This window comes from Euprymna scolopes, chromosome 35, assembly GCF_053919585.1.
Source record: "Euprymna scolopes isolate OS-2025 chromosome 35, ASM5391958v1, whole genome shotgun sequence".
Classification (NCBI taxonomy): domain Eukaryota; kingdom Metazoa; phylum Mollusca; class Cephalopoda; order Sepiida; family Sepiolidae; genus Euprymna; species Euprymna scolopes.
In genome coordinates, this window is record NC_136516.1 from 38715515 (window position 1) to 38733014 (window position 17500).

General features: G+C 33.7%; 1 protein-coding gene across 15 annotated transcripts in view; it reads right to left on the bottom strand.

Moving 5' to 3' along the window:
- Positions 1-17500, bottom strand: part of LOC145259826 (multiple C2 and transmembrane domain-containing protein 1-like) — a 992069-nt gene that overhangs the window by 670382 nt on the left and 304187 nt on the right. For 4 of the 15 annotated variants that reach the window (XM_080117643.1, XM_080117642.1, XM_080117637.1 and 1 more), the window contains exon 3: positions 2149-2221. The exons of the other annotated variants lie outside the window; for them this stretch is intronic. In XM_080117643.1, the coding sequence (XP_079973769.1) occupies positions 2149-2155 (7 nt within the window). In that variant the 5' untranslated portion in view covers positions 2156-2221. The remainder of the gene's footprint in view (positions 1-2148; positions 2222-17500) is intronic. 15 annotated transcript variants of the gene reach the window in all.

A 17500-nucleotide genomic window follows, 5' to 3' on the forward strand; every position in this document is an offset into this window, starting at 1 on the left:
TTATAATACCAAATCATCTCGGATGGAAGCAATAGCCCGAGCAATGGATAACATAAATAAAGACAGCCTGATCAAAGCTTGCAGTCGGTTTCAAACTCGAATTAAGTCTGTGATAGAAGCCAAACGAGAATATATATACAAAATAAAACGTAGATTAATATTATATTTATATGTTTTCTTGCAAGAAATTGTAAATTTTAATGATTTAACAGTTTCATTTTCTGTTTTTCTACAGTGTTAAGGGTGTCCTCAAATACCTTATGCACTGTGTGTGTGTGTATATATATATATATATATATAGAGAGAGAGAGAGAGAGAGAGAGAGAGAGAGGGAGGAAAGAGCAGATAAGAAATACATAGATACATATAAAATAATATAAATAGATGTATATATATACACGACCATTATATATATATATATATATATATATATATATATATATATATATATATATATATATGTGTGTGTAATTATTTCCACAGCCCAAAGAATGCCGCAGCCCACAAGAGCTATGCCAGCCAATGAACCGGAAGTTTAAGACACGAGTTTCGCCCTCATTTGGGCTCATCAGTCAGACATATCTGCACCCAGGATTTGAAACCCGAGCCTCCTGCATGCGAGACAAGCGCTCTACCAACTGAGCAAACGCCCTGCACACAAGAAATTCTATTAACCAACACAGATCAAGCAAGCCATGACAAAATCAAGCGGTGGAATAGACCTATTTCATCTCGGCAAGGGACGTGGTCATCCAACTAGCTGAACCCCAAACATGTCTCACAAGTAGGGATTTTGTGCGGATATGTTTGACTGATGAGCCCAAATGAGGGCGAAACTCGAGTCTTAGACTTCCGGTTTGTTGGCTGGCATGGCTCATGTGGGCTGCGGCGTTCTTTGGGCTGTGGTAATCACTATATATAATATTTCACATTATACACACACGCGACCCATTTATATATAATTGTTTATATGTATCTTCTCTTTCCTCATCTCTCTTCCCAATTTTCTTTTTTACCTGTTTCTTTTTTTTTCTGTCCTTCCCTTTTTGCTTTTTTTTGCTTTTTTAATGATCGCTATAGTTCTTTAACAATCCCCATTATCAATTTTGGTTTCGGTTTCGATTCTAGCTGATGGTACTCCAATCACACATTTTTTTTTTTCACTTTTAAAATAACGACTATATATTTAGTACAATATAATGTGAAAATAATCGAAAGAGAATTGACTCTATAATAATAAATACGAAATCTACGTAAATTAAAATATCATATTTAAGTGTATTTTACGACCGGGCAACGCCAGGCGCCCCTGCTAGTATTAAATGAAATAAATCTAAATTAAAAACTAAATACGAATTCGGTAATGCGAAAAATATATTGAAATAAAACAAAAAATCGTGTAACGTAATTCGGTGAAATAAATATATTTGAAAAAAAAAATAATAATAAAAGTAAATAAATATTAATTAAAAAAAATATAATGAAAAACAAAAACAAACAAGAAATCGTAGAACGTAATTTGGGCGCGATCACCAAAACGACTGACACCATCTATTTTGTATGAGGTTTCATGACGTAGACACCAAATAATGCGTCGAGTAGGTCAAAATGAGTAATCGATATATATATATATATATATATATATATATATATATATATATATATATATATATATATATACATATATATATATATATATATATATATATATATATATGCACAAGGGAAAGGTAGTTTGCTTAAAGCATTGCTGATAAATAAATATGGAGGAGTATAAGAAGGCTATATTAATGCAGGAAACAGGGTGTTGAAGTGATGTGACGTATGTACAAAAATGGGGAAACGAAAGAAACAAGAACCCATTTTTGTACATACGTCACACCAATTTCACTGCCGGTTCTTTGCATTGCTATAGCTTTCTTATACTCCTCCTATATATATATATATATATATATATATATATATATATATATATATATATATATATATATATATATATATATATATGTGTGTGTGTGTGTGTGTGTGTGTGTGTGTAAAATCCCACAACAGGGTATGGGGAGGGGAGAAACAGTTGCCATAACAACCGCCGCCGCCACCATTGCTGTAACAACACACAAAATAAGAGAAGGGCTTTTGAAAACTTACCAAACATTTCTAAAGAATTGTATTTAGAGTTGCGTGTCAAAGATTGGAGTCAAGACTCTTGGAGTTTTAGTTCCTGAAATAAGTGATAAAATGATAAAAAAAGAAAAAAAAAAGTGAAAAAATTGTGGATCAAAAAAATGGTGCTAAAGATTGCTGAGATCAATGTCAGACGATTCTATCATCACACGACTTTTTTTTTTTAATTTCTTATTATTTTGTTTTAGCTGGGAACAGGGCATCCTCTCGGATGCCAGATATTCACCTGCTATCTCATGCATTCCAACCGAGAGATCTTTTTAAGATGCTAACCGTCTCTTTAAATGCAATTGTTTGTATCTTTCCTGCACTTGGTTCACCGAGTATATTTGCCAGGTAGCTTTTGAAAATTTTTTTTTTCATGAGTCCAGTTGTTTCTTATGATTACTGGAATGATGGAGATCTTCCAAAGATTCCAATTTCTTTTCATATCATACATAAAACCTCAGTATTTCGTTATCTTTTCCCTCTCAGCTCTTTTTAGCCCAGCATCATTGGAGATACTGACTTCTACTAAGGTTGCTTCTTTTTTCCTTCTCGTTGCATATCACTATGTCAGGTTTTAATGGCTTCACCTTCTAGGTGCATAGCTGTAAGGATTGCATAGTCGTAATGGATGGTGTGTAACTTATTTTCAACTGTATTTTCTGGTGTATGTTCCCAGAACTGGCTGCTTTCTCAAAAATAAAGCCCCCCCCCCACTTCCTGGGGCTAACACTTGATCTCTGTATGAGATGAATAAATATTGATGATCACCCTTTGGGGCCCGTGGCACAGTGGATAGAAATGTTGAATCTCTAAGGTTCCATGTGAGAATTGTCTGAAGATAGCGGTTTCAATCCTACCCAAAGCCAGCCAGAGGCTTACTTGGCCAAAAACGTGGTGAGATGACAAAAGTAATTGCTGAGAATGCAGTTAGGAGGCCAGAGGAATAGTTGGCTGAAATGTTGTGAAACAGCATCTAAGAAAGATAAGGATAATAGTCCGCAATAAATGAATTATTAAATATTCGAATATTACATTACAGTTCTCTTAAAAGAGCTTGTAAAGAAGTTAGGAACCTGCATTTTCCTCTCTCCAATTGACCAATTAACTATGTTATAATATATCTTTCTTGTGGTCTCTTGCTTTTACTGGATCCCAGGACAAGAATTCATCTATACTGGTGGAGTATCCAGCTTAATGTAGTATAGCACAATCATGTTGACACACCGGTTCTCGCCAGATCACTGAAGTTAAGCAACGTTGAGCCTGGCCAGTACCAGGTGGGTGACCATTTGGGAAGGTAAGGCGCTGTATGTACCGTGAGATAAAATACCAGGTTGGGAAACTGGTGCAGTCTATCCTTCTCTCGAGGATAGATAGACCTCTCTTAAGCCATGGTAGGCAACTTATCTAGTGATGGCGTCACGATAAAAAAATATCCTTGATAGCCCTGGCGAAGCATCAAGTATTCAGCTATGGACAATTTGAATTACACTATAAACTCGTGTAGTGAGTTCAAACTCGGCTGCGACTGCATGTTATGCTTAAATGTTGTTATTATAGGCTATATCACTTAGAGAAGGTGTACCCATCCTTATATAAGACAGTGTAGAGTAGCCATACCAAGGGGATTTTATTTGCTCCTTGAATACTTTGTCATTTTGAATATTTCGGACAGTGTTTACTTGCAAGGAGAATCATCCCCATGCTAGGTTATCTTGACAAACTCCTGTACAAAGAGATCCTAGATCTAGACATTGAAGGACATCTAGTAGACCTTTAAGTTCTCCTCTGTCTAGTAGGCCTTCAAGTTCTCCTCTTTCTAGTAGACCTTCAAGTCCTCCTCTGTCTAGTAGACCTTCAAGTCCTCCTCTTTCTAGTAGGCCTTCAAGTTCTATTTTACTGTTCACTTTTTGTTTCATTAAAACTCAGTCAAAGTTCTCAGAAATCAAGGCGACCCCCCTTCCTAGGGTTAACACTTGATCTCTATATGCAACACATAAATATTCGATTATCCCATTAAAGTTCTCCTTTACATCTCACACATTTATTTAGTAAATAAATTGTGAACATAATTTTCCTCTCCCCAAGTGACCATTTAAATATGTTATAGAATATCTTTCTTGTGATCTTTTGATTCAAGGACAAAAATTCAGCAAGTCTGGTGGAGTATCCAGCTTCTTACTGTTACTTGAGGTAAAGTCACTTGGAGAAGTTGCACCATTACTCGTTAAAAGTCAGTGTGGGCTAGCCATACTGAGGAGATCTTATTGGGGCTGCGAATATTACATAAATTTGTCAGGTTATACTTGTAGGGGAAAGTATCCCCATGGTACACTGTCCTGAGAAACTTCTGTACAGACCTTAGAAACTCGAGGAGAGTGTCTAGTAAGCATTAAAGTTCTCTCCTATAGACATTCATCTTTTTTCCAGTAGGCATTCAAGCTTTCTTCAGTACACATTAAGGCTCTCTTTTGTAGGCATTCAAGCTGTCTTCTGTAGACATTCAAGCTCCCTCATGTAGACATTCCAGCTCCCTCATGTAGACATTCCAGCTCTCTCATTTAGACATTCAAACTCTCTCATGTAGGCATTTAAGCTCTCACATGTATACATTCAAGCTCTCTCATGTAGAAATTCAAGCTCTCACATGTAGACATTCAAGCTCTCTCATGTAGAAATTCAAGCTCTCTCATGTAGACATTCAAGCTCTCTCCTGTAGGCATTCAAGCTCACTCCTGTAGGCAAAGCTCCCTCATGTAGACATTCCAGCTCTCTCATGTAGACATTCAAGCTCTCTCATGTAGACATTCAAGCTCTCTCATGTAGACATTCAAGCTCTCTCATGAAGGCATTCAAGCTCTCTCATGTAGACATTCAAGCTCTCTCATGTAGACATTCCAGCTCTCTCATGTAGGCATTTAAGCTCTCTCATGTAGACATTCAAGCTCTCTCATGTAGGCATTCAAGCTCTCTCATGTAGACATTTAAGCTCTCTCATGTAGAAATTCAAGCTCTCTCATGTAGACATTTAAGCTCCCTCATGTAGACATTTAAGCTCTCTCATGTAGGCATTCAAACTCTCTCATGTAGGCATTTAAGCTCTCTCATGTAGACATTCAAGCTCTCTCGTGTAGACATTCAAGCTCTCTCATGTAGACATTCAAGCTCTCTCATGAAGGCATTCAAGCTCTCTCATGTAGACATTCAAGTTCTCTCATGTAGACATTTAAGCTCTCTCATGTAGACATTCAAGCTCTCTCATGTAGGCATTCAAGCTCTCTCATGTAGGCATTCAAGCTCTCTCATGTAGGCATTCAAGCTCTCTCATGTAGGCATTTAAGCTCTCTCATGTAGGCATTCAAGCTCTCACATGTAGACATTTAAGCTATCTCCTGTAGACATTTAAGCTCCCTCATGTAGACATTCAAGCTCTCTCAGATAGACATTCAAGCTCTCTCATGTAGGCATTCAAGCTCTCTCATGTAGGCATTTAAGCTCTCTCATGTAGGCATTCAAGCTCTCACATGTAGACATTTAAGCTATCTCCTGTAGACATTTAAAGCTCTCTCATGTAGACATTCAAGCTCTCTCATGTAGACATTCACAATTCTGAGCAAAAGAACTATCGCAAACTGAAGAAATATATGGGTTTTCAGATTCTGATTATCCCTCCCCCGCCACCCTGCACAAACAAACACATATTTAATATTCCTCTCTCACATCTAGATATGGTGAGTTAAATTGTTCGACGACATCTTAAGGACTAAGGCGCAACGCAACGGATAAAATATTAAACAATAATCAGTTCTTAGTGACAATCTTCTGAAGGTTGAAGTTTCCATACGATTAGTATGTGCGATTAGGAAACACAATGCACAGATTTCATAAGACAATGCACAGATTTCATAAAATTTCTACCCGGCCATGGTTGATGGAATGAGAACAAACTACACCCGTGGATAAAATAAAAAATTCCCATTCGAAATTTCACACAAATTCTAAAGTTTAACGGAAAAATTCCCGTGCTCAATGAAATGCACTTGAAAAAAGTTGGCGGTTCGATCGGCAGACACGTTATAAGAATAACATCAAAGAACAGTAATTTGAAAAATCCAAATAATCCAAACTAGCAGGACCTGTGGAAATTCCACAGAGGACTCATTCATATGTAATATATTGATGTTAGCATTCTGTAGATGTTCAGTGTAAATGGAGACGCTCTGATATTATTGTAGCTCTTTTGCTAAAACTGCAAAAGTATTTATCTAAGCTAGTAGAGACATCCGGCATAGCCTGGTCATAAAGTACGTTTAAATATGATATTTTAATTCTTGATTATTTCATATATATTAATATAAAGTTAATGTTCTATCGATATTATAAAGTTCTATCTATATTATAAAGTTAAAAAAAAATATATCCATATGACTTGGGTGCATCAGGTTGAATCGAAACTGAAACCAAAACTTATGAAAAAAATATATGTATAGATGATATATAACTTGAGTTCCTTCAGCTATAACCACACCAACACTTATGAAGAATTCTTGGTAAAATTATTCATTACAAGAAATGGAAATCCATAACAATTAAACGACAGTCACTCGGATATAAGCATGACACATAAAATAAATAACACTCACGCTATCCTATCTATATATAGATACTACAAATATCCGAAGATGTTACAACATAGAGCCGATGGAGATCAAGATGAGGGAATAACAGCTTTGATGGTTTGAACAGAAGGGACGACAACTACACTGTCACAAAAGGCATCTTTGTAATTTTCCTTTTAATAATCAACGCTACTTTACCACAAAATATTTTTTTTTAGCTTATTGCATGCCCTGTCACGTGATTTATGGTAGTACATTAGTATGTCTATATGTATATGTCTGTATATTCTCAAGCACCTGTGATTGAACACGACAGAGTTATTCTTTTTTCTGAAATTTCTGGATATCTTTTCCATTCGCCGAGCGGTCTTTTTTATTTCAGCTGGAATATTGTATAAAATGGCGCCCAAAAGTTGATGTTCAGCCATATATATATATATATATATATATATATATATATATATATATATATATATATATATATATATATACGCGGGTTTTTTTATATTCAAAAGTAATGGACTAATGAATTCAACGAGTTTGTTAGATAGTGCTCAATAAAAAGAGCTGATAATACTTGTTTATTGTTATATAAACATGCTCACATCCCGCTGCTACAAATAGCCACTTGTTTCAATCAAACAACAGATATCATCAGGCAGCGACTTGACTATTCAAACTTTTGAATAGTCAAGTCGCTGCCTGATGATATCTGTTGTTTCAATCAAACCTGCCTGATGATATCTGTTGTTTGATTGAAACAAGTGGCTATTTGTAGTAGCGGGATGTGAGCATGTTTATATAACAATAAACAAGTATATATATATATATATATATATATATATATATATATATACATACATACAGGTGTCTATTTAACAGATGTGTGTTTCTATAATGAGTTTCTTTTAACTCATGAGTGTTAAGGTTCTGATATGTGATTCGTCTAGTTGGGTGTTGATGTGTGCATACATAAATTAACAGTTTAGAGATATCGTTGTCGGTTGGAACACCAGCAAAAATATAACTGAAATCTTCTTTCCGCGCGTCTCTTCCATGCGTCCTGAAATTAAAGGTGCTTCTCTCCGAAAGTGAAATCGCTCAGACGGGAATCATATTTTTAAATAAAATCATTTATTCTTTGCCGGGTCCTTTTCCAGTGTTGGCATGCTTTGTATAAGATTACATTTTTCTAAGTTGCCCCTTCTGACTTTCATGGGCATCCCGTCATAAAACCCTACCCGTCTCTAATGCATTGCATATTGAAACTGATCTCCCACGTAACTACATGACAAAATCTATATTTTTATTACGTCATCACTACACGTAGTCTAAAAATCTTTGCTGGGTATTTTGTCACGTATATTTGCTTATATTTTTGTTAACTTAAATTCCATCTGTCAAATTAACTATCAACATTCCTGACAAATATTAAATGTAATTATTTCAACTTAACATAAATTTTCACACCTTTAAAATATTTCTATCTAACAATATATTTTTACTACTAATAATAATAATCGACGATTATAATAGTTTCCGGTGTTTTCCGGTAGAATAACAACATAACAACAGTTGAAAAACATAAAAATCCGATGACTCCCAAGTACCAAATTTTTCAAATTTGACGTCTTTGTAGCCCATTTTCGGGATGAAAACCGATTAAAAAGTTTCCCCCCATATCCGAATACCTTATATACCAAATTTCAAGTCTGTAGATAAAAAATTTGTTGAGTATATAGGTTGAAAATTATCCTCACACATTCTCACTGTTATAAATATATAGATTTTAGGATAATAGGTACCATATACATCAAAACTAATCACACACATAAACAGGTAGACACAATTATCTTTTAACGGTATAGATATATATATATATATTGTTGCTTTTTATTTTTATCGATTATATAAGTTAGTTAATTACTAGGATTTTCGACTTTTCCTAAAGGTGCTTTTTTTTTAACAAATCCTAATTACCTTGAAAAAGAAACATAAAATATTTAAAAAGAAAAAGAAAGAAGAAACAAAAATAAAGGTTATAAACAGTTTTTAGTTTTAGTTTTTTTTATTTGTTTTTTTTTGTTTCTTCTTATGAGTTTTTAATCATTCGCTTGACAGATTAGAATCTTCTTTGAATGAGTTCAAAGTAAACAGAAAAAAAAAATGGCTTCCACAGTTTCTACCATGACCAAAATGGCCGCCATAAATCTTTCATTTACTTTTGTTTCAACATTGCACGCTCATAAAAACTGGTTCTCATTTGAACTTGAGAGAAGTACAACAGACACATGGCACCAGAACTACAGTTCTGCATCACAAATGGAATATATATATATATATATATATATATATATATATATATATATATATATATATTTAATTATTATAGTAAAAAAATAATTATGACAGCCCCTTTAAGAAATTCGTTTCTTATCGTTGAGCACTTTCCGTTGAATTAAAAGTCGGTCAATTTAGCTCTTATGCGTAGATCATCGTATAACGATTTGATCACTGTCTGTCTGACGTAATGAACATTTAAATTAAAATGTTTAAAATTCAACGCTATTTCACACGGTTAATAGTAGCCGAATGGATACGGCCTCCGCTAATCGAGCCAGAGATGTCGCGGGGTTCGAATCGTTCGACTGGTAGTAATCGTGACACCCTGCACTGAAGAATCCCGAAAGGATGAAACACTAGTGTCTGTAGGTATTTAATTATTATAGTAAAAAAATAATTATATATATATGTATGTGTGTGTGTATAGCGACATATTAATGCTTATGTAACACACACACACATACACACAGACACACACACATACACACCCATGCATATTTCCTTGAACAGCAGGGATATTTCCTGTTTGTTTCGCTTGCGATTTATTTTTTCCTTTTGACAAGCCAACATTCGAACTTCTGTTCAAGTGTAAAAAGAAATTTGCCATAGTCGGGAATGTTTTCAACTTCCATATGTCATCTTCAGGCGAGTGATGAATTAAAAAAACTGCGTTTTGTGAATTTATTGAAAAAGCCGATCAAAATCGTTTACAATCGTTAAAAGCACATAAGCGTGCCCTCACCCTCATATTGAACCTGAATGATGGTCGGGTTGTTTATGCGAATGACCGGACCTCTATGATTGAGAGGCACTGGCTATAATGTGAGACGGCTTAAATGGCAAAATGGCAGTGTTTTTTATTTATATGTTTCTAATTTTTTCTTCTTTTTTACACTCGAACAGAACGTTCGAACATTAGCTATGTACAAACCGAATTTATTAACCATAACGGATTTAAAAATACAAAGCCAAACAATAGCTGACCGGTTTCCAACATCTCTCAACAGAACTAAAATCAAGGTTCATAACAGTTAAGAAAAAAATATGTGAGACGGAAATATGGAAGGTGACAAGTGGAGAAAAAAATAGGGAAACATAATAGAAACTACATTAAGTCCTAAAAGATTCTCTCTTTGTTTTCTCTGTTGAGCCAGGTTCGAAATCATTCAGTTAGATTTTCACTTTTTATTTTTTAATTCATCATGATTAATAAATTCGGTCTATCATTAAATTTTGTAACTATGTATATATATATATATATATATATATATATATATATATATATATATATATATACATAGTTACAAAATTTAATGATAGACCGAATTTATTAATCATGATGAATTAAAAAATAAAAAGTGAAAAGCTAACTGAATGATTTCGAACCTGGCTCAACAGAGAAAACAAAGAGAGAATCTTTTAGGACTTAATATATATATATATATATATATATATATATATATATATATATATATATATATATATATATATACACTAGTATTGAGACAATTAATCGGAATAGCAATCAGGAATCGAAAAAATCGAAAATTTTGGTGTATTGGAATCGGTATCAGTATCGGAATCAGTAAAAATTTGTGCCTATTTTCTGATGCTAAAAACGATTCTTTTAACTGGCTTTTTTTATTTGATTTTCTTAAAAGAAAAGTCTTCTACTGCTGATAAGAATACTAAAGTCATGAATATCTATTAATTTTAAACTACCAGTAAAACTAAAATCGATAGATCATCCGTCACAAGAGTATTTTTACGTTTGAGAAAATATTTGCACATTTACCACGTTTGTATGGTGATGGTGAAAAATAACTTTATAGTTAAATATTTAGATGTTTATAAAGACACAGAATCGGGAATTTTATACGGAATTGGTAATTGTATCGGAATCGGTAAAAAATATTGGAATCGTCCCATCCTTAATATATATATATATATATATATATATATATATATATATATATATATATATATATATATATATGTAGTGCAAAATTTTGTTGAAAATTCAAAGACTCACGTTTTCTTTTTTTTTATAACCTTTGTTTATTTCCTGGATTTTTTTTCGTTAGTGGAAATGAATGGTAACGAAACAGCTGTAATGGGAAAAAATTTTGCACTATATATGCTCTGCACCTATTAAATATATACATTGAGCTTAACTCAAAATTAACGGTAACTCGTTTTCAAAATAACAATCTAGACCCGTTAAACGAAAACGGCATACATTGAAATTAACGATATTTCAAAAACAAACTTATGTGTATATATATATATATATATATATATATATATATATATATATATATATATATATATGGGGGAGGGTAGGATGTATGTAGTAGTAGTTCTATTTTGTGTTGCTAGTAGAGTAGTGTAATAACAACTAGTAAACACGTATGCCTAGGGTAGGCATTTGGGTATCCGCCTACTTCTTGCCGATGGCGCCAAAAAGGGAAGTAGTGAAATCCCAGCCACACCACGGCATACTACCCCGACTGGAAAACTTAACCTGGCAAAAGGGGAGGGTGCCAGTTATGTCACTCTGACAATAAATCCCCAACCGTGCTCCTGAAGAAGCTCTCGAAACCCAATGGCTGGGACGGCGGACGAAGGCTGCAGCTTATCCATATGCTTTAGTCGTCTTGGATCTCCATGCCATTGGCTACAGCACATGGATTTATGAAGGCAGGTGTCTCTCATCCCTCCCCACCATCCTCACTGATCAGGGGTTGCCAAGAGGGATATATATATATATATATATATATATATATATATATAGTTTTCATTTGTTTTACATGAGCAATGTAGTCGCTACACATTTATGAGCATATTTTGGTCAACCAGTTACAAGTAACTAGAGACCTCTTCAGGGGATACTTGCAAATGGCTGCCCCAAATATGGTCATGAATGTGTAGCGACATATTAATGCTTATGTAAAACAAATAAAAAGTGTATCTTGCCCTACTTCGGTATTGAGCACTCGTGTATTAACCTCGTTAAAACTTCATTGGTTATTTTCACCTCTGGAAAATATTAAACTGAAATTATATATATATATATATATATATATATATATATATATATATATATATATATATATACTGTATACAAAAATATCAGTATGAGCCGAAACAATTGTACGCTTGTATAGTTAATACAGTTGAAACCTTTCCTTGTATCGAAATGAGCACATATATATATATATATATATATATATATATATATATATATATATATATATATATATATATAGCCACAGTCAAACACCGTTACAGCTCACATGAGCCACGAGTCATGATAGCCCACAAACCAAAAGTCCAAGACTCGAGTTTGGAAAATATATTTGTTTGTCAGCTTTTCTTTTTTTTTTTTTGTTGGTTTAGTCGCTATCTTCCAATTCGAATGTCGTCTGCTTCCGTTTAGATAGAGCTTTTTCATTGGCTGATCAAACTCCCAGAAATTGAATTACAAAAACAAAAAAAATAATAATCAGAAATTAAATGTCCCCCCTTGAATATCACCTTAAAATTATTAAAAACATGACAGAAAAAAAAAAATTAAATAAAAAGTCGAGCTAGCGTTTCAATATTTGAACAACACTCGGCTGACACCGATGATTGCCGGTCTCGCCCGATCCATGGTTGATAGAATTCACGAGAATTCGGGTCAAATTATGCAAGAGTACCTAAAATTCGTAGGGAAGTCAAGCGAAACACTAACAGCACCAGCGCTTTCGTTTTTGCAAAAGCTAGAATCACTCCAAGATCCAAGGATGCCCGATACAATGTGTTGAATGAGATTGCAAGGAACATCAAACCTTTCCCAATGCCTCCATTGAGCAAACAACATAGGGAAAAACGAATGGCTTGGACACAGAATTATATGAAAATGGATTTCCAACAGGTCCTATTTAGGGATGAGGTCCATGCTACTCTTGACGGTCTTGATACATAGACCAAAGTTTGAAACCCGAACGGAACTCCGACCTATTACAGAGTTCATCGCCAACAAGATGGAAGCATCATATTTTGGCCGGACCACTCCGAGCGCCAGAGGATGTAAAGCTTACCAGCAATGCGTACACGGCCTTTTTGGATAAACATTTGTCAACATGGCTAGATGACCTACCATTGTCACGTCGTTTTCAGATGATTTTTATACATGACAATGTACCATCCCATTCTATTTGAGGCGACTGCATCCTTCCTTGAATCTATGGAATTCGTTGGGAAAATTCTCATGACCTGACCATCATCTTCTCACGACCTTAACCCCATTGAATATCTCTGCTCATTATTAAAAAAGGAGTTTATGAGGGAAAAGAACAATTTACTTGAAAGGATTCCTTGTGGAGGAACATAGTTCATGTTGCTAGAGCCATAACTCCTTTTAAGATCAAAGAATTCCTCAGGGGACAAAAGGTTGTTTTAAGTTAAAAAAAAAAAAATGGTGGATATGTCGATAAATAATTAATTTATATGAGGCCCATACCCAGGATACGTTTTTGTTTATTATTCTTTGACAGAAAAATATAATAAAAAGTAAAGTTAGCAAGATAAAACATTGTATTTGAATAAAATTTTGGGAAATAACTAACCTTAAAAGAGTCGTTTGATAATATAATTTTCATTTTGTTGTGATGTATATTTAGCGAAATATTGATATTTTACTAATCTGCAATAAGGCGACTGACACAGCATATATATATATATATATATATATATATATATATATATATATATATATATATATATATATATATATTCGCGCATATTTTATTGAAGAGTATCTTCGTTCTTCTTTTTATGATCTTTCTTTCGAATTTTTCTTGTTTTCGTACAAGTATTTTTGTTGTGGGATCCAAAGTTCTTATAAAGTCCCCTAGTTTACCGAACGTTTTCGGTCTCGATTGACCATCGTCAGGGTTGTTCTTCCTGTGCATCCTACTTATTGATTGATTTGTTCTCTGTCGTTTTACTGTTTTTATTACTAATTTACCATGCGTAGTTTCGCCTAATTTGAATTTTTTCCCCTTCCTCTTCACCTTTACCGTGTTAGAATAGGTAGAGAATTCGGCTGCTGTTGACAAAGTTTATTTTATTAATGGTTGGGTTTTTACTTTTTATTATTAATGCTTCTAGCATTGTTAGTCGTTGGTAATTATTGCAAGTTTTTAATATGTTAGTGTTATTTTTTAAAAGTTCTTTGTATTGTTTGGAGGTGGTGTTTATTATGTTATGTTCTTGTTCGAGGTGTTTGCAAATAGCACTGGAGGTGTTCTAATGTCCTGTGAGACGTCTTCCCAATGTAGTGCGTGTATGGCCAATATAGTTCATATTTTTCGAGTAGTAGTCATCGAGGGGGCATTTAAACAAATAAACTGCATTGACCATACTTATTTTATCGGTTGTATCGTTGTTATTATTCTTTACTACTAGGTTTTTCGTTAGGTATTTTTTATAATATATTATTAGTTTTATTTTGTTGTTAGGATTTTTTATTTTTATGTATCTTTTTATAATATTTTTGATGGTGATTTCGTCCTGTTTGTGATTATAATGCATTTGATTTTTGTAGTATAGAGGAATTAGGGTGTTTTCGTCTTGATTAATTGGTTTGTTTTTATTTCTAATAAATTGGGCTATTTCTGGATCGATTATTTTATTGGGAAAGTTATTGTTAACTAGTGTTTGTTTAATGTTTGCTAGCTCTTTGTAGAAAAGGATTTTACTAGATGATATTCGGTGTGCTCGGTCTAATAGGTTTTTTATTATGGCTATTTTATATTTGTTGGGGCAATAGCTGTTAAAATTAAGAAGGCAGGAATGTTTACTAGTTGATTTTTTGTATACGGTGGTGGTAAATTTGTCGTTGTTTTCGGAGTTAATTAGTATGTCTAGAAATGGTATTTTATTGTTTATATTATGTTCTATGGTAAATTTTAGATGGGAGTTTAGTTCGAGTGTTTCTTTTAGTTTTTTTATTTCGTTTATACTTTTGGATAATATAAATATATCATCTACATATCGTGCATATATTGTGGGTTTTTCAATACTGCCATTAAAGATTTTATTTTCAATTGCTGACATGTAATATTCAGCAAATGTTGGGCCTAAGGGTGATCCCATGGATACTCCCTCTTTTTTTACGTAGATGTTTCCTGTAGGGTCGGTAAAAGGAACCTTAGTAGTGCATAAGTATATATATATATATATATATATATATATATATATATATATATATATATATATATATATATATATTCGTAACTGAGAAGGAGCGGTAGAAAGTGTCGGCTACAAGAACCATGTAAGTTGTCAAAAATAGTGTTTTTATAAGTTTTTAAAAGTAAACATCTGATGAATACGTGACTAAATATACAGCAATAACATAATTTTGCAAACTTGTTAGTCGCAATACGAAACAATATTGCAATGGATACCGTTCAAAAAGTAACAAATAACCAATTGAGAAAAATTGATATTGTAACTTGGATAATTATTATACCACACACAATATATATGTGTGTGCGCGCGCGCGTGTGTGTGTGCGTGTGTATTAATTAAGTGAATATGTCTGCACTGTGATTTTGGAATGGTTAAGAAATATATATATATATATATATATATATATATATATATATATATATAAACCAATTCATTGCATGATCTATAATCTGTGAAGTTTCAGCCGATAATAAAACACTCATATATCGTTCTCGACATGAGACTCCATCATAATCCAAGCAAAATGATCTTATACGAACCCAATCAGCAAACATGGCGGGAGAAAGAAAAAAAACGCGAACATTTATTGGACCTCTATTTTTTTTCTTGATATCTAATCAGCAGGGATACTTGGCGTTTCCGTCTAATATACTGGTTTAACCAAAACCGTGAATTCCACCATGAATGCGTTAATAAATATGTTCACAATTCTTTTGCCAAATAGATTTTGATTTGTACCTCATACGACAATGCAAGCAATTGTCTTACTTGTATATCCCTGTCAAAATTGCAAGTACGCATTGCTCAACGGATAAAAGTGCTAAGTGCTAATCTATAATATAAATCTCAACTGTATGTATGTATGTATGTATGTATGTATGTATGGGGTGGAGAGGGCTCCTGTAAGCCGTGGTGAAGACAACCTTTCTAGGAGAAGCAAATCTCTGATTTAAAAAACCATAAAAGGGGAGACCAGTACCCGCATTAAGCTGGTCTGCAGTTTAACTTGTTGCTGGCTATCTTGCTCTTGCTTGTAGCCGGATCTCAACATTTTGAACCGAGAGAGAGACTTAGCTGTCGTACAAAGCTAAGACTCTGTAACATCATCTGTGTATAGATACTCCCTCAGGGATTTGTCTATAAAAATGGTCCGGTGGTGAGAGAAGTTATTTTTGGGCTCATGGACTTTAAGTGTCTGAGGGAGTGGCACTCGTCTGACAAGACGTTGCAATCATCATGTATGTAGGTATGTGTTTGCCTAAAATTTTCGACAGAAGCGACGGATTTTCACGAGATCAGTAATGTTTTGAAGCTCGACCCTATGGATGACAAATATCGAAAAATTGGCAAAAAAACAAAAAAAAAAACATTAATTCCTTCACCCTCAACTGGGCTCTTTTCTATTGACTATCCTTAATTTAAATCACTTCTGGTTGGCCATCTGCGCAACAACAAAGACGTCACGTTTTTTTTCCACGTTCTTTTCCTCCTTCACAGTACAGGTTCGAGCCTGACTGCTGACTACCACTTTATTTATTTATTTATTTTTTTGTTCAACACACACCTCCAAACACCCGGGCAACGCCGGGCACCCAGACTAGTTTTTAAAAAATAGCAATATTTTATTAATAACAATTTCACACTCGTCTGGCCTTTCTAAATGTTAGATCTTAAACTGTAATCGAGCGTTTCAAACAGTGAGCTACTTTTTTATTCAAATACTAGACTATCCGTGACCCGTTGGGTCAGTATTGTATATTAGCTTAGGAATTAATGTATGAGCGTGACACTTGTGACGTAAAGGAAAACAGATTTTTTGCGATATAACAGAAACATTTCTATGCAAGTATATAATCAGAAAAAAAGAATATAAATAGATTTCTGTTTATAATTGTTCATTTTTGAAAAAAAAAACATACAGCCATTGAATTATAACTGGTTTGCCGTAATTATAGATAAATGTGCACTGAACAGATACCATAATACTTAAAGTTAAATTAAAATTTTGATATATTTAAATGCAAAAACAAAAACAATTTGGACGCTGAAAACGTACACAGTAAAACAATACGTTTTATTGTCGCGTCGATTCTTTGCTTATGTACGCATGCGCAACTGGAAGT